We start from the raw sequence: 18691 nt of genomic DNA on the forward strand, positions 1-18691 counted from the left end.
ACTGACCTTGCATATCCTTAGGTACACTTTGAGAGATTTTAGTGGAAAAATTTATAGAAATAGATTTATTCAGTACAGACCGAGCTCCCCGTGGTGACACAGCTGGGTAGACTGGGGAGCAAGAGAAAAGACTCCATGATGTTTAGGTGCACCTGGGAGAACTAGCGCTCTGATGTACCAGACAGGTGTACCTAAGGATTTGGTGTGTAAACCCCCTATAAGGAGGGTTTCTGTAGCTCTGCTGTGTCTTTCAGTGCACCTGATGTAACACCACATGGATGAAATTAGAGCACATGACCTGCAGTTGCCTATTATTAGGGCTCTCTAACCACTCTGATCTCAGACCTTATATCCTTTCCCATATACAGCCCCTTCTTTCCACTCAAGGTCCTCCAGAGTAATTCTCTGCTCACAATCTCTGCCATTCACTTTATTTCCCAGCAGGTTTGGTGTCAGGATATAAGAAAGAAACATACACAATTAAACAGAATAGAGTTTAGAAAAAAAATATTTTGAGCAAAATGAAAGTAACTCACCCATTCTCCTCTGAGGAAGCCTTCAGTAGTGGTGTCTTCTCTGTAAAACCAGTGGTTTTTGACCTTGAGCTGAATAACTTAGAAAAATTGAAGTGATATCTTTGGGGGGAAAAAAAAAAAATAACATTCAGTACAGTACTACAGAATATTTTGTTACAAGTGCATTTAACTAGTTAAATATTCTTTAAGAATGGCATTCACCTAAACTAAGGTTTTCATTAAGTTTGAACTAGTTACCTTCTTATAGTCATGAGGGACTCTACTGCATAAAACAAGGGAAATTTATCTTATCCTAAAATCAGCACCTAAAATAGTCAATTAAATTCCCTCTGAATGACAGAAGAGCAATAGACACCTAGCTCACACTCACATGCTTGTATTTTAGACACTTAAATTTACAATGGAACAACTTCACTTTAGTATTAGTGAGGCAAAATTCTTAAGGTAAATAATTACATATATTCATGTAAGTCCACATTAATGTACTTCATAAAATATAAAATTATAGCATAATTTCTGTACCATAAACGTCATTTGAGACATGGATCACCAGAAATCTATTAATCCCTATAGCCACCTCAGCACCCTTTGTATTAGGGAAGAAAGCTTTGTCTGAACTACAAATACTTCATTCCTGCAGCACAATTCCTTCCAAACAGTTTCTGTCAAGTCTTGGTCCTGGTGCTGCAGATAATTAACAGAGAGTAAGCTACTTCTTGCCATATTTCAGCTTAGAGTTGTTAAGAAGCCTTTTGCTAAAATACAAATCCTGTGGCTTAAGAAATAGCTGAAGAGAATCAAGCACAATCACAGGGGTCTGGCTTTGAGGCAGTCTTCTGGGAGAGATTAAATAATTGAGCCATTTTAGAACACTCTCCAAGACCTGGCTCTTCCAGGGACATTTCCCATCAAAACCACCATTATTCAAACACACTCAGGTTTATTCCGTTCAAAACTGCAGCCACCCACCACCAGAAAGTCCAAAAGAAATCTGCTAGACATACAGTAAATATTCAAATCTCATTACTTCCAAAGACACTTAGAGGAAGCCTAAAATGTCTTCTGCTATTGCTGGACAGTGAGAGGAAATAAATTATAAAATCATAGACAATTAAGTAAATATACAAAGGTGAGTAATAATTCAATCTTCTAAATATAAGGTCAGATCAAAAAGAAGGATCTCTAACTTTATATCACAATGGAAAACAGTAGAATTTCTTGCAATTTGTAGAGGTATGTGTGAACTCAGACTTTGTAAAAATAAAACCTCCAGTTAATGTTTTATCTTGCTTTGTTTGGTAGTGTTATCATTCAGAAGCCACGTTAGGTGTGGAGCAACTGGATATGATTATTTCAGCCTTGACTGGTCACAATGCTCATTCAAACTCTGCTGTAAGCACCATATTTGCAGTCTCAACAGAAGAGAATGAATGAGTTATAGAGACTGAATTATCCAGTACCTTGGTTCAAATGTTGGGCAGATTGCAATTCAGGTGCTACATTGCACTGACAATTCATCTGTGAAGAGATGATTGCAAACTCTGAAGCTATCCAAGTGCTTCCTGTTTTAAAATAGGAGATTCACACAAAAAATTTAAGTGGAGAAACCCCAGTATTCTGAAGTAAGTGCTATTCTAAGCTTATCGTAGCTTTAGATATAAAAGATTACCTAGAGCTTTTACAAAATGGAATCCATAAGGATAGCAAAAACACTATCAGGACTTTAAATGTGTGCTCACCAAGCATTACAGATATGCTTCCATCTAATCCCAGGATCCCACTACATTTAGAGTTTGCATCCAAAGGTGACAACTTTAATAAAAATTCTGATGGTGGACCTTGAACTTTGTTGTGGTTTGAACTCAGCTCGTAGCAAATGGCCACATGGCCAGTTGTTTACTTCCCCCGATCCCTGGTGAAATAGGGGATGGACAAAATAAAGAGGAAACTTGTAGGTTAAATAATAATAATAAAAAAAAATAATTACTAGCAAAACCAGCAGTAATAATAGTAGTCCAAAATGGGTAAAATGCAGTAGTGGCTAACCAAACAGCGACCAGTACCGAGCCCGTTCCCAGCAGTGACCCCATTGCACCAGAGAAACTCCACCCAGCTGATCCGGAAACCCAAAACACAAATAACGTGAATGAGAGAGCACGTGCCGCTTATATGCTGAGCTTTGATGTCCAAATGATCTATTGGGACTCAGCCCTTCAGCTGTGCTCTCTCTCAGCCCAAGGAAAGTTAACTCTATCCTGACCAAAACCAGGACAGTCTCCACCCCTTATTCCATGCCATTGACGTCATGCTGAGGTTCCAGATACATCCTCAGGTATCACCACCCCTTTTTCCAGGTCTCACAGATATCATTCCCTCAGTCTATGGGCCATACGTCCACAATGTCTACTGAGTTCATTTGGACCATAACTTTGGGTTCCATCTGTCATGGCAGTCTTTAAGACTGGAGTAATGAGGAGGAGTCACCTCACTAGGTGGAGCAGGAGGCTTTGGATGTGGCAGGAGGATGTTGCAAGGCATCAATTGCAATAACAGGGTTATTTGACAGTTTGATTCATTGGCTATTTTCACCCAAAATCGAATCTCCTTGAGGCATGCATTGGACTTCATCAGATCCATTGCTCTCAGTGTAGTTTTTAGCAACCCATTGTATGAATTTTCCCAGAGGCTGGTGCATGGTAGGGAATGTGATATAACCACTCAACACCACATTCTTTGGCCCAGGTGTCTGTGAGGTTGTTTCAGAAATGTGACCTATTATCTGACTCAATTCTTTCTGGTGTGCCATGCCACAATAAGACTTCTTCTCAAGGCCTAAAACTGTGTTCTGGGCAGTGGCATGGGACATGGCATAAGTTTCCAACCAACCAGTGGCTACTTCCACCATTGTAAGAACATAGTATTTGCCCTGCCGAGTTTGTGGGAGCGTGATATAATCAATGTGCCAGGCCTCCCCGTATTTATATTTTGTCCATTGTCCTCCGTACTAAATGGGCTTTGACCGTTTGGTTTGATTGATTGTAACATGTCTCACATTCATGGATTTCCTGTGCAATAGCATCCATGGTTAAGTCCACCCCTCAGTCATGAGCCCATCTATATGTTGCATCTCTTCCCTGATGGCCTGAGGAGTCATGGGCCCAGCGAGCCATCACTTGTTCACCCTTATGTTGCCAGTCCAGATCTACTTGAGCCAACTTACTCTTAGCATCATGATCCACCTGTTGGTTGTTCTGATGTTCTTCAGTGGCCTGGCTCTTAGGTATGTGAGCATCTACATGGCATAATTGCACAACAAGACTCTCTACCCAAGCAGAAATATCTTGCCATAATTCAGCAGCCCAGATGAGTTTGCCTCTGCACTGCCAGTTGCTCCATTTCCACCCCCACAGCACATTTGCCACTATCCATGAGTCAGTACAGAGGTAGAGCACCAGCCACTTTTCTCACTCAGAGATATCCAAGGCCAGCTGGACGGCTTTCACCTCAGCGAACTGACTCAATTCACCTTTTCCTTCAGCACCTTCAGTAAGCCGTCGTGTGGGGCTCCATACAGCTGCTTTCCACCTTTGATGTTTCCCCACAGTGTGACAGGACCCATCGGTAAACAGGGCATATCGCTTCTTGTTATCCAGTAGTTTATCATATGGTGTGGCCTCCTGAGCACGTTACCTCTTCGTCTGGTGCCATTCCAAAATTTTTGCCTTCTGGCCAATTCGTAATCACTTCCAGTATTCCCAGATGGCTGGGGGTCCCTATTCGAGCCCATTGTGTGATTAATGTGACTCATTTACTCCACATGGCATCAGCTGCATGGTGTGTGGAGGAGACACTCCCTTTGAACAGCCAGCCCAGAACTGGCAATCGGGGAGCCAGGAGGAGCTGTGCTTCAGTCCCCATCACCTCTGAAGCAGCTCAGACCCATGCTGTTGATCACAGTCTGTGAGACTTGGGTTAAGACCTTGATTTTGCTGTACTATGTGATGCTTATCTATGATGGGGTGCTGTCATTGGCTCTGGGACTATTTACAATTGTGTTTGAGGAATTCAGGAATTTCAGATACCTTTGGAATGCTGATATTGACATGGTCGTCTTACTGCTAGGAGCTAGTGTGTTCCTGCATGTGGTTCAGGTTTTGTTTAGGGTTAAGCAACTATTTAAAAGTATCACTTGAAAACCTACCTACCTCCTAGAAGAGTGAGTATGTAAGTTGGAAGGAAGAACAAGTACAAAATGAGGTTTTTGTAGGAGAAATGCTGCTCCGATTTCCAGTAATCAAGTGCCCAAACAGAGCAGAAAGGCTGACTTTGCTCATGATCCTATGAGAACTTCTGACTTATATTCACAAGAAGTGAGTGATCAAGATGAGACTGAAACCGGTGCACACCACACTAACCCATTTGTCGCTAGCGGGTATTATGACCAACATTAGAGGGGCTCTGCTTCCAGTCAGGCGGAGGACGGGGTAATAGAGTTTATTGGCCTGTGTGGATTTGATGGCCTGGCACATCTGACCCCCAGCAGTATAAGTCTTTGGTGGACACTGGTGCGCAATGCACCCTAATGCCATCAAATTTTAAAGGGGCAGAACCCATTTGTATTTCAGGAGTGACAGGGGGGTCTCAACAGCTGACTGTATTGGGGGCCGAGGTGAGCCTAAGTGGATAAAAGTATGTTGTCACCTGGGTCATTCCAGAGAGGCACAGCTCACTGCAACATGCTGGGGCGTAGCCCGTGCTTACCAAGTGCTATTAAACACTGTTCAGCACCCTCGAGAGGAAGAAAAGGGCTCTGGGTCTGTTAACAAAGTAACAGAGAGTGCAACCACTCCAAAGTCCACAACAGAAACTGCAGCCACTGCAACTCCCACCACAGGAGCTGCAGCCGATCCAGAGGACCAACCCATGACAGACTTGTACATTCAGAAATTTAACTCACTCAAAGACCAATTAGCTGTTTCTTCTTTTACACAAAATGATGCCACTTGTTCCACAAAAAGGCTCCAAATAATATATACTTTATCCTGCTCTAATCTAACCTCATATTGCACACACCACTAACCTTTACACACTTACTTTTCTTTTTTTCCATCTAGGACATGTGCAAAATCTGAGATTAGTAACCGGTAAACTTTCTACAAAAGCTTCCGTTTTCTTCTAATTGATAGAAGTTGATACCAACACTGCTTTGTGTTACATAAGCATATCTACTGACAATCCCCCCACCTCAGCAGGTCTTCACCACTGCTGTTAAGTGACTGACCAGTATGCAAACAGTCCTGAAGGGAAAAGCAACCACAGCAATGGCAACCAGAAAGAGAGAATGAAAGTTTGGTAGAAGGTTGTTTAAATGTCAGAACCTGAGGTGAAGGATCCAGAAGGCTAGTTAAAGACATCATCTTTACCTTCTTTTTGCACATTTGTCATCCCTGCTTGCTGCTGTAGGTCTTGCCACTTTTAAATAGAACTGTAGAGCTTCACAGGTTGCAAAGAATGGCCAATACAGTAAAAATGGAAAAGGTGTTCAGATAAAGTGAAAACAATTACTACATGACAGCATCAATTTGCAGAGTAAAAACACATGGACAAGAAGAAGCAGCAGGAAACAGGCAGGCTTGACAAAACAAAAATAATTAGAGAAAAAGCAGAAGAGCCTCAACTCCCCTGTGATGTGATTACTCTAATTAGAGAATGAGAGTAATATAAACAATAAAGCTAATTAGGGCATAAAAGAATCTTGAAGGCTGAAAGCTCTAGAAAGAAAAGTTGAAAAAAACTAAAAAATAGCATGGATTATAAAAAAGAAAGTCATCCCTGAACAGAGAACCTAATGCAAGCATGTCTCTGCCTCTCATACTTCTGCAAAGACACTGTTGGTTCAATTTGGTCATGCATTTCATGAAAAGATAACAGATCATCTGCAAGCAAAACCTAGGAAGGCCCAAAGACCCTCTGCTATTAGAGAAGCAAGTCTGCAGTGCTCAAAAACACTCTTAGTGTCCTCAGTGCTCCTTCTTGGTGCTCCTCAGCCCTGCAAGTGGCTGGCAATTGTGACACTGTGTAAATAAGGGAAAGAAATTTGTATGACACATTTCAAAACCTAGGATCAGTTTACATTTTGAGTGTTTCTTCACAATCAAAAGAGCTAGAAACTTTGATTATATTTACATGCTAGAATGAAGTGCCATCTATCTCTACTGAGCAATTAAGCAACATTACCAAGAACCTAATCACCAGATCAGCTCATTAGCCCACTGGGGATGAACTCATTCATAGGATGAGAAGACTGTTCTGGATTTATACTATAATAGATACAGGTGAGGAGCTGGTAAGCTGGACACCAGTTGTGTCCACTGTTCTCTCATGGTTCAGATGCAAAAATCATTAGCATCTTATACATCAATTATGAGAACAGCCATGAAATAATTTCATTTACAAATGTATATATGTAGATATGCACATAGATCTTCACACAAAAATCTAACATTCTCATTTCTCTTTCATTCAAAATTAAAGGGAGAAAAATAAAACTAAAAGCTATGTAAAAAAGTATTTAACAAGTACTTCTTCAAAGACTTATAAAGCATTACTGACACAGAAAGATCCATTTAGAACTGACATCAGAAAGACAAGAGCATATCCTGCCTCCTGTACAACTGCAACTGTGGCCATATTCATTCTCATATTTGCTACAGCTGGGCATGTTTTTTTTTAATTAAGAGAAATCTTTCAAACAGAAGATTGTGTTCTTAACCACTTGGCTACTGCTGTGACAGTCATATATACAGATTTTGGCTCTCTCTGCAGAAGTATAGGTTTGTTCCAAACAAGCATGTTTTCTGAGCTGGTTACTTGCAGTCAAAGTCATACTTACCCATCACTAATCTTTCAAGTAATTACAATTTCTGACTGTCTCCATAGTAACACAGAAGAGGAATCAGCATTGTAGGAGGGCTGTCCACACTCCAGATGATACAGGAGGTTCTGTTAAGTCATGGAGATACCCACAGATGAAGCTTCAGTTGCCTGACAGCAGCTGGAGAAGAATCTCACCCACAACATTAAAAAATGTGAGGGTCCAAATACAAGTCACAGGCTTGCAGAAGCCCCCACAACCTGTGGCTGTGCCAGGGCTCCCACAGATGAACAAGGTTCACACTCTTCTGGTAGCAATTTATACTTCTCTACAGCTGTTCAGCTTCAATCTCCTACACTCATTTGATCAGTTTAAGGAGAAGCAGACTCCTTCTGCACTCCTGGACACATAGAGAGGTACAGGGAGAGCAGGAGAGGAAAGGAAGAAATCTCAGAGACTCCAGTTGCTCCAGCCGATGGACTGATGACTTCCTTCGACATTAGTCAGAATTCGTGACTGAAGCATGCTGCAGGTTCCACCTACACCACACCTCTGTTTCCCATTACCTGCAGGTGATAGCTTCTGAAGTCTTCAGGGGATTTGGGATGAAGTCCAACAAGAGAACTTCCTTGTTCTGTTCCTGCTGTTGAAGAACACACCTGCACCCTGACCACATTTTCAGGCATTTCCTAATGTGTTAACACATGCCACTTTAAACAAAAGAATGACTTTGTGGTAGGAACTGTTGTTCAGCAATAAGTAACTTTTCAATTCCAAATACACTACAGCAGAGGACACCAAAAGTAGTAAACATCCTACAAGAATCTGAGAAAGGAAAAGACCATACTTATCCTAGTTAGCTGGCTGACACTTAAAATAATCACTAGGTTTGGCTAGAACCTATTATTTAGCCTTGTATTGAAAAGATTAATCATGCCACACAATACATTAAGCTTTCACTTTCCATAATAAAAAGCATACATTTTAAACATCAGCTAATATAATGCTTCATCTGCCATATGCTACATCGTGTACACAACTATCAGTAAAAGAGCTATTTCTACAACAACAGAAAGCAATACTTCTCACTTCTTTGGAAAGGATTTGGTCGGAATTGTAGAGGTGAATATGGAAGCATATGTATTATGAAAGAACATCAACAGTTTGGAAGATAACTTATTGGAATTTTCACTATATAAAAAATTAAAAGGAGAATCCCTTCAAAAACAAACAAAAAAAAAAGTCAGTACGCTTCTCTGAATTAGTAATCGCTAAAACCATTATAAGTGTGAAACTGCCTCTTAAACAAAAGTTCAGGAATACTACCAAGCCAAGAGCAAATTGCAAATTTAAGAAAAGTTTCCTAGAAAAGGCCAGAGTAAGAATATGAGAGATAATTAATCATACAGGACACTAGTAACAACAGTAAGACTTTAATTTATCATTTCTAGATTCTTATAGGTTAAAGCCTAATTTCAGAAGCATCATCTTCCCTGGAGAACATTTATACAAAACATACATCTTCCCTGAATAGAAGATCATATGTATTGAACTAACTACTCTTATCATAACTGTAAACAAACACAATGCAGAAATAAATTGAAAAAGAGAGGTTTTTACAAAAAATTAAAAGAAAAAAACAAAACGCCACACCAGTTTTTGACCACACTTGAAACACATTCTTCCACCAGATTTAGTATTTGTCAGTTTCTGATAAAGTCCACTTTTGGACAACCGTTACACGGTACAAACTGTGTTAACCAACATCATAGCATTCAACTTTTAAACATTAACTGTGTACTAAGCAGCTGTATACATACACCCATCAGCATTATAATACATATGTGCCCACACAGAGAAGCAACCCTCTGTTCATGTTTTTGTAGTAGCATGTCACTGGGGAACTGTTATGACTACCCATCGCAAATGAAGTATGGTCAACTGATACACTAAAAATTAAGGGGCAGATCAAAGACTCCAGAGCTCACATCACTAAATAGGCTTCAGACGTTTTCTGATGACTGCTTTATGTAGCTTCAACTAAATCAGCAAATAACCTCTAGCCTGTTAAAAGCATGCACCATTAAGATGTCAGAAAAATTTAACAATGAAAGCATTACTTAATACAAACTCATTTTCTCTTTGACTTTCCTAATTTTCTATTAAACAGGACTGTACAGGATTCCCTAGAGGACTGTAGTGCTGGCACCACCTGGCAAAAGGCACAGCCAGCTGGTGGGTCTTATACTGAGAAGTGTCTGCCATGCCAAGACCCCAGGCAAATAAAGAACATGCTTAAGAAAGATGTAGTGAAATGTGCGCCAAGTTTTCCAACCTGGAAATGGTTCCTTATATAGGGCACACACAATATGCTTGCTTCATTCACTTCTGCTGGGTTTGAAGAGTGAACATGTCATGCAAGAGCATGTGGTAATGGGCTCTCTCCTCCTTATTTTGTGCTGCTATTTTAAGAAGTAGGGCAATTTTAAATTCAGAAATATCTTGGAAAATAGAGTGGTTCCTGTATTTCTTGTAGGATTATTGTACTTCCCTGTAAAATTTTATTTGCAGGACTTGGTAGCTTCTTTTCCTCAAGTCTTTCCCTGCCTCTGTCAGGGGAATTTGCCATCCAGAAGACATCAGGGTGTGGTTAATAGACCATGAAGATAAAAGTACTTAATCTTGAAACTATCCTGAAGCTCCTCTGACTACCTGAGAGAACGAAGATGTTTTCCACACATTTTCCACTCCCATGTCAGGGCACAACAAGGTCCAGCTGCCCTGTGGAAAGAAGCCAGGAGCCAAGGGTGTCCATGAGCCTGGCAGGGCCATGAGCTCCCCAAGCAGGTCCTGTCCCACAGCACCCAGCAAGGAGCAGGGACAGAACAGGAATGGGGACCTGCACCAGCCTAGATCTTTGTGACTATCCAGCAGGGCCACAGTGATGGGGCAGGTCCAAAAAGCTACCCTTTGAAGGACTGAGAAGTTGCACTGAAAAGGCATAGCTGCTGTTTCCTCCTCTCCGTTTTCTGTTTCAGCAAAGAAAATTGGAAAGCTACAGGAGAGAGCATACAAAAACTGCACACAGTCTGAAGGAGAAAATACATTTCTGGAGCAGGTGCTGCCAAAACAGTTTAGCTGTTGGCGACTGCCAGCAAGCTGAAAATTTGAAATAGGCAGCAGTAGCTGGTATTGGTAGTGGTCCAAATTCCAAAACCCCAGTTTCTCTATGGATTACACAGATAACCTGTTAAGAGGTATTATTCTCAAATGCTGTGGTGCACACTGAAAAATGAATCTGCTATAGGGAAGCAATTTATCAGCAACACTTTCAGCATGACTGCACTTGTAATATTTCAGCATATTCTGCAAGCTTGCCTTTTAAATGCCAGCATTTCTCTTTGGCATTCATGATGGGCTTTTAGCTTAACCAGCTCTGATGCTAACTGAATTTATGACAAATAAAGGGGAGTCCACTTTTTTTTTTTTTTTTTTTCAGTCTATGAGACAATTCCAAGAATCTCAAAAGTTAAGGAAGTGGTCACAACTTAATGGTTTAATTTTATATTTGACCAAAGTCTCTTAAAGATGTAATATGAGGCACTAGGATGATGGAAACATGAACAGGATAGGTCTGAGAAACAACAGGATGATGTGACCATCTCTAGAGAGGTTATTTTTCAAGCACTGCAGTGGTATAACATTGTAGTCTCAAAGTTTGGGGAACATATGTTGAAGTATGAAGATTCACTTCCAGACTAGTTAAGGATGATACAAGAAAAGGAAGCACTATTAAAAGAAGACCATTGACCACTTACCAGATGAGGGAACACTTTCCTACACAATGGTGAGATGGGATTATTCTGATATAGTTTTCCTTAATCCAAGCGATGTACTGACAAGCTGTCACATGTAATTATGTTTCTGGCCTTGCATAGTCTTATAATATACTCTTATGCCAGTCACCCCAGTTTTGGTGATTAAAAAAGAGTAATTAGTGAGCTATACTTAAAGATGAAGTCATTAAGAAGTTATTTTTCTTCTTTTTTAAACACTTATTTAAAAAACTATAGTTCCATGTGTTTCATTCCAAGAATTTGGAAATAACTATTCATACCTGCAACTTTTAGAGAAAAAATGTAACTAAACCACTAAAATCAAAATGTATCCATTGTTTAGAGTTTATAAAAAAAAGCCAGACAGATGTACAAAAAAAGCTCATTAACATGAAAAATGTGACTGATTTCTGTGCCTGGAGGTGTGATAGAGAGAGGAGGTGAGGGCAAGCAGCAGGCCACCACAGAGCTTAAAAAATCCAAGGTGTCATCAAATTAAGATTTGTTTTAGAAAAACACATATGATTGATCCCAACTATTGTAAGTTTGCTGGGACTTGCATTTTGTCCTTTGAACACAATAAAATGAAACAAGTTCAAGAACCCTCATATATGGTAATAGTCGGGCTTCATAAGGTATTACAGTATAATTAGGACAACATATATGGCCTTTATGTAGATCCTGATCTCAATGGACTGGACCCAGCAAAAATGCTAAAATATGCTCCAAAGCAATAAAATTTTAAGATCAATAATTTGTAGGGGGAGTTAGAGATATCATATATTGAGATAACACTATTCAGTTGATAAAATGGATACTTTTCCACTATAATGGAAGTCTGCCATTACTTTTTTTTTCCCATTATTTTAATTATTTTAATTATAATGCAGGTACTAAAAATTTCTTTTCATGTTCTGGTTAAGCATAAGACACTGAGGTTATTCATATAACATCCAGAAGTCTGGTCTAGAGTAGTTATAATCACTGGCAAGAGAGAGACCTCTTCAAATCAGTTTCATCCTCCTTGTCTCCCATGCTGACTGTACAAGGAATGTGGAGAATTAACTTTCAGATGACAGAAAGACTTCTTCACTAAGTTATGTATAAGCCTCACACAAATATCTATATTAGTGTACCAAAAAGTACTTTTTTCATGTACTTTTTATTTGTTCTTAGATGATCTACAAAAGACTTTTTACAAAAAAAGTTATTCAATGTTTATTAGGAATACAAAGAACTATCAACATGTCCTTCCAAACATGATTTCTTCCTAACAAGTAACTTCCAATACAGAGTAAATCCACATCACTAGTCATTTCATTTTACCTCGTTATATCAGAGACAAAAATTTTTAAAGCACTGAAAATCCAAGAGGAACAAATTAAAGAAGCCAAACAGACTAAAAAAGTAGCTGATAATAATACAATATTTGCTCATACATTTGGAGAATATTCAGTGAAATCATTTAAGAATAAATGCAGTTTTATCTCACAAAGATGGTGCTCTTCCCTGTAAGAGCCCTTCACTAAGATCGTTGTAAGATGCTAACATACACAGTTTACAAGCCTCAGGAAATTCATTCCACAGTGCTGGGTTGTGTTTTGCTACCAGACATCTTCTTCTGCCTTGAAAGGCCTCAGATATCTATAGATACCTCAAGGCTACGATGTCAGAGAAGGAACTATCTAATTTATGTTAACAAGCAGCTTTAAAACATGTATTTTTGATTCAGTGCCAATAGGAGATGAAATTAAATCACAAGATCTGAGTCCACAAACACACTGAAATGATATTCTCAAAGAAAAAAAAAATGGAAAAAAAAAAAAAAAAAAAAAAAAAAAAAAAGAAAAAACCCCTGCAAAACAAGGATTATAAATAATGCATTGCAAAGAAACTCTGAGAATTTCCTTGTCTCATGCAGAGTAGCATGCAAATTATATTTGGCAAGTCTCCCCCCAAGTGGGGAAGCTAATCATGAAAACAAAGAATAATGATGCCATTTCAGCTTCCCTTCCTCCTGATTTAAGCTGTAATCCTTTTCCAGGTAAGAACATACTCCTGCACACTGAAAAGTCAAAAAAACAAAATCACGCCTCCTGGAAGGAAAGTCCTTTTCCTACATGGCAGATGGCTTTGTTCCAGCAGCACTGTTTAACTATATATTGTATTTCTTGATAGTAATGATGTACAACTTCCCTCCCAGTCACACAGATGCCAGACTCTCCTCTCAGACACTGTGTTCCATTTGGCCCTATATAGAGTGACACTTTGGTTACTCCATAGTCTTACAGAGGTGATTTCCTTCCATCTTTCTCCTGAAGTAACACATTCTTGATGATAAATGCCATAATATCTGCTATGCATGTTCTAAAAATCAGCACCATCCCAAAGCTAAATAAATCCTGAACATTGATCCCCAAACAGAAGATAGGATTCTGCTCAATAGCCATATGGACAATAAAACTTCACATACACATGAAAATTTCTGGCCATTCAGACATGAGGTTGCATAAATAAAACCTTATTCTGTGCTCCCAAAGAAAAAAAAGTGTCGATGTGTTGATGTTGCTGACTTAAAAAAAAAAAAAAAAAAAATTCTTTAGCAAGAAATTATCTGCAGAAAAGGGGAAACCCCATGCTGACATGGCTGCCCGTTGTCACCAGCTTCTTTCTGTCTTCTTCTCCTTATTAACGTAGAAGGCTACAAGCTGCTATACAGAGACAGATGAAAAAAATCAGCAGGTTCTTACAAATAAACCCCATTAAAGAAGCAAGACATAGTCAAGCCATAGACAAGTCTGTCTTCAAAAGCAGAACAGAGCTGAAGGATCTCTGTTACTGGTCCCACCCTGGCAGAGATGCTGTGGAGCACAGCTAATTTAGACTGTTAAAGATAGAAGAAAGTTTAGAAGTCTTTTGTTTCTTCAGGCAGATATAGTGCCTGAATCTATTAATCTTCAATCAAAAACACTTGTCAGCATCTTAAAAAGCATGAAAAAAAAAAAAAAAAGGTTTTTCATTAAAAAAAAAATAAGCAAAGCTTGTCCTTCTCTATGTGCTGGACCAGACAGTTATGCAGCTGTTTGATTATCACCTCGAATGGATCAAAAAGGTTTAGTGCTCTTGAATCAACAGCGCCTCCAAATAAGAGCAGCCTGAAAAACACATCAGACGCCTGAACGTAGGATATAGTACTAACAAAAACAGCATCTCACATCTATCTTTTGAATAAAACACCCCCAGAAACTGTTACCAAGATAAACAACCACTGCATTAGCAAATGTCTTTTTTTTATATAGTCTGCACAAGTAGTTTGCAAAAGAAATTATCCATAGAGTGTGACATAGCAGGAAAACTGAAGGATACTCTGACAATATGGAAATGCAAAGGAAAAAGGTAAGTGGATACTCTAGGAAGCAGAGCAATAAACAAAGTGACAAAAAAAGATAGGGAAAAAAAAAAAAAAAAAAAAAAAGAGAGAGACTAAAATGTCCATACCTAGACATTGCTCTTAAAATTTAATGCAAAGATAGCTCTTCTGTACCTCAAGAATCAACACAAGAGTAACAGTTGTTCCTCTACACAAAAATACCAGCTTTAAAGTCCAAATAATGGAACTGCATTTGAATCATGGCACTTAGAAGTAGGTTACAATTGTAAAGAAATGTTTTAAAAACAAACAAAAAATGTTTATGAGAAGCAGAAGTCCATAGCACATTGCCACAGAGAAAAAAATAATTTCGTACTATTTTAAGGTTATGCAATGTGAAACTTAATCAGAATATTGGAAGAAGTAAAGCTACATGAATTATCTCCTCCAGAAGCATTATGAAAAAGCGTGGGCTGGAGAGAAAAAAATATCATGACACATGGCAGAGCTAAAAGACAGATTTTAACTTAAGACAAAACCATATAGATATAACAAAATTTTTAAAAGGCCATTGGTTTAGAAAGGAAGGACAGACTCCATCAACATTTGTTCTTAACTTCAAGAGGTATGGTTAGATTCTCAGTTCTGCAGTCTTACTTCAGTTTATATATTAATTTATTTTGGTCAGTGAACAAATGCTGTAACATCAATAGGACAAGGTATTCTCCTACTTGCAACTTTCTTGTTAATGAAGACTACATGTGATATAGATCATGATACCATGAAGACCTCACCCCTGAAGAGATACATATGTAGCTCAGGTAGGATCCTGATGATTAATTCTGCATACAAGTAAATAAATTCCATTACAGATAAGGAAGCTGGTGTCAGTACTTAATTTTGATGATCCCAAAGTATTATATGTATGATCTAAATCTCCCCAGATTTGTACAGTGTTTAACAAGTATGAAGAGACAAAATTCTCTTTTCTCCATCCTGTCTGCTTGAGCCTAAAACTTTTGTTGGACTGATATATCAAGAAAATTAAATATCAGTCCTACTCTAAATTGTAAATAACTTGGTACATTTGTTAACTGTTTTTGATGTGCAGTTCTTGCCTTCCATCTGAAGGCAAGCATGACAGGTCTAATGACATCAATAGAACTCTTTCAACTTCTGTTGATAGACCTATAGGTTCGAAACTGTGATTAGCATGATACCCACACATACAAATCCATATGACAATCTATCATTCTTTTCTGCCAGGACAGTCTGTCTTCTGTCAAAATAGGCTAGTTGTAATATTTCTGGCCCTATAAACCTCTTCAATACTGTTACGCAACTATGGACAGGTTTGTAAAGAGATTTTGTTGCCATTTTCTTCGTGTTTAAACACAATAGTTTTCCACAGGCTCACGTTCAAAATTTTTACTCTGAAACATCACTGTTCCCTACAGTTCTGGCTTATCTTATTTTGGGGCACAGACTACAATACATCAAATAGACATGAGCAAAAAACAACATGTAAATGCACAAATTCCATTGAGCCACTTCTGCATACAGCATTTGCTCTTGTTGGCCTGCATTGGAAAGCACTGGGAGGCACAACATACAGCACACAGAGCAGCTTGGCAAAGAAGCCATGCGTTGCCAATGGTTATAACAAAATGGTGTATTTATATATTATGACATAGCCCTGCTGGTTTAGCTTACATAATCAAAGACACGTCAGAGAAAACAGAAGTACATTCCTTGCTACCCTCCATTCTGGGTTTACTCTTCCTTTTATCAGACAGGTTCACTAAATTCAGGTTCATGCTTTTCCCTGTAAGAGGTTTACATAGTGAACCAGCTGTCAATAGACTCCTAAAGAGAACTGCAGCTCACATGTCATTGACATGGCTAAGAAGGTAGAGTTGCTCCTATCACTCCTAGAAAGATTACAGACAGAAGAATATTTGAAGCTGCTTTTACTCTTTTATTTTCTCAGCAGCAGAGGAAATAAATTACATAAGACACAAGAATGGGTGGAAAAGTCACTGCAAAATATTTACCTACCCTATTCAAGGAAGCAGTGTATTAAATAGACTTCTAACAATAAATTCATCAATAGCATAATGTTTTCTCCTTAAACAGCAAGAGCAATGCCCTGCCAGACATACCAGTTCAATATAACTGCCAGCATGTCTGTCTGAGAGAAATGCTTTCATACTCCACCATTGCCAGAGCTTCACTTCAGTCAAGGGAGTCCTTACAGAAGCTCTGCTCAAGGATACCAGGGAGTGAATGGCAGATGGACTGTGTTTACTGTCCTTATTGACTAGCACGGAAAAGAGAGTAGCTCAGAAAGTGTGAGCAAAACCTTCAGCCTTTCACTGCTGTTTCTGAATGATGCTAATTCACACAGTACTGAGTCAGTATCTTCTGCTGCACTTGTGAAAACTGTGAGTTGCTGTAACTGCTGATCTGTTTTCTGTTTCACCCTGCCCAGAAGGAATTATATAAAAATATGCAAAAGAAAGGGAAAAAAAAAAAACAAACAAACAACAACAACAACACCCAAGTGCATTACTTCTGAACCTAACCAGTTTTGACAGACCTGTCTCCAGTTCATTGTGCTGTCCTTGACTTAGCACCAACCTGCTGTGGACAGAGCTCTGCGTGGTCTCTGACTTCTGCTGGTCCATTAGCACAATTATTGCAGGTTGCCCCTGCAGTCCCATTAGTACCTATCAAGCAGAGAATTGCTTGCTTGGTCACTGTCTGTAAGCATTTTGGTGAGTCATTTATCAGCTTTTGCTCTATTTCAGAGAGTAAATCACTTGAGCTCCTTATGAATAGCAGTTTTTTTAAAAAGCCATGTGATTTTCCAGACTACAAACTGTGACCCTAATTTTAATTCACTGTCTAATTTCTTCCATTTACATTAATCTATTTTTCTGTCAACTACATTCAATTTAACATGAACTTCAGTTCTTAAATGTATGACCATCAGTATCTTGGAAATTTTTGCTGTGGCTGAGGAATGATTTCCAGTGCTCCTAACACAAACCACTCTGATGCTAATTAATTCTAATGGAAGAGACATTTACAATGTTGGAAGACTGAAACACATCTCTATCAGCAAGCAGAAATAAGCTCTAAAACATCTGCTCCTAACAGTAAAATATGAAGGGAAAATAAAAATAAAAAAAAATGGAAAGGTTTCTTTCTATACCCCTTGCAGGGTGGGATTGGTTTATTTTTTGAGGGATCATGGCCTTCCATGTTTTTATTTTGTTAACATGTCTTATTTTTGTTTGGAAGATCAAGCTGTAAGTACTCACTAGTGCAAGGGGTTCAGCATAAGCTAGGAATTCTTTTAAGTCTGCTGCCTCACTTCAAGGTTTGGCACTGACAGTTTCATATTCTTTTGTTAACTGCAGCTTTGGGTGGAGTTAGGATTTTTTATCACAGCTGAGGACTGATTGCATCAGAGTTTAGTTTACAACCACAGTTTTAACTTGCTTTTATCTAATCCACTTCATAGCTCACCTCACTCTGCTCTCACCTGTATTTCACTCTGTATTTCAATTTCACCCAGTGTCTGTCCCTCTGTAGCCTCATGGAAGGGGTTTCATTAATCCTTCTCACTATTCCTACTGTCTCTGCATTTTATTGATATCTCTCCTTCCAGATGTTTCTCCTTCCACCTGTGTCTCACAATGCTCTCTCCTCCCTTCATGTTCACAGCAGCTCTCCAGTAGCTTGAGCAGAGGCTGATGCAATATTTTGGGGCAAATACTCAGTATGAACTAAACTACCCAAGATCTGACCTGATTACTAGGAAAGACAGTAGCCTGCAAATTCTTCCTCTCCTCTTCCTTCAGGCCCTTATATTTTCAACAAAATAATAGTCACTGGAAGAAGAAGCAAGAGGAGGAGATAAAACAAAACTATGCAAACTCTCAAGAAATTACTTAGACAATAGAATACCTCAGTTACAGTTGATGTTTCAGTTGATGTTTCATTATTTATTTAGAGTGATAAATTAAAAGAGCTAAAAAAAAAAAATTATGAGTGCTTTGGAGTCGAG

General features: G+C 38.8%; 1 protein-coding gene across 3 annotated transcripts in view; it reads right to left on the minus strand.

Moving 5' to 3' along the window:
- The window catches only part of OCA2 (OCA2 melanosomal transmembrane protein), a 227963-nt gene that overhangs the window by 157064 nt on the left and 52208 nt on the right, over positions 1-18691 (minus strand). For all 3 annotated transcript variants that reach the window (XM_026859053.1, XM_026859036.1, XM_026859045.1), the window contains exon 3: positions 537-635. In XM_026859053.1, coding sequence (XP_026714854.1) covers positions 537-635 — 99 coding nt within the window. The remainder of the gene's footprint in view (positions 1-536; positions 636-18691) is intronic.

This window comes from Athene cunicularia (genome assembly GCF_003259725.1).
Source record: "Athene cunicularia isolate RWA chromosome 1 unlocalized genomic scaffold, athCun1 chr1_part1, whole genome shotgun sequence".
In the NCBI taxonomy this organism is placed as follows: Eukaryota; Metazoa; Chordata; class Aves; order Strigiformes; family Strigidae; genus Athene; species Athene cunicularia.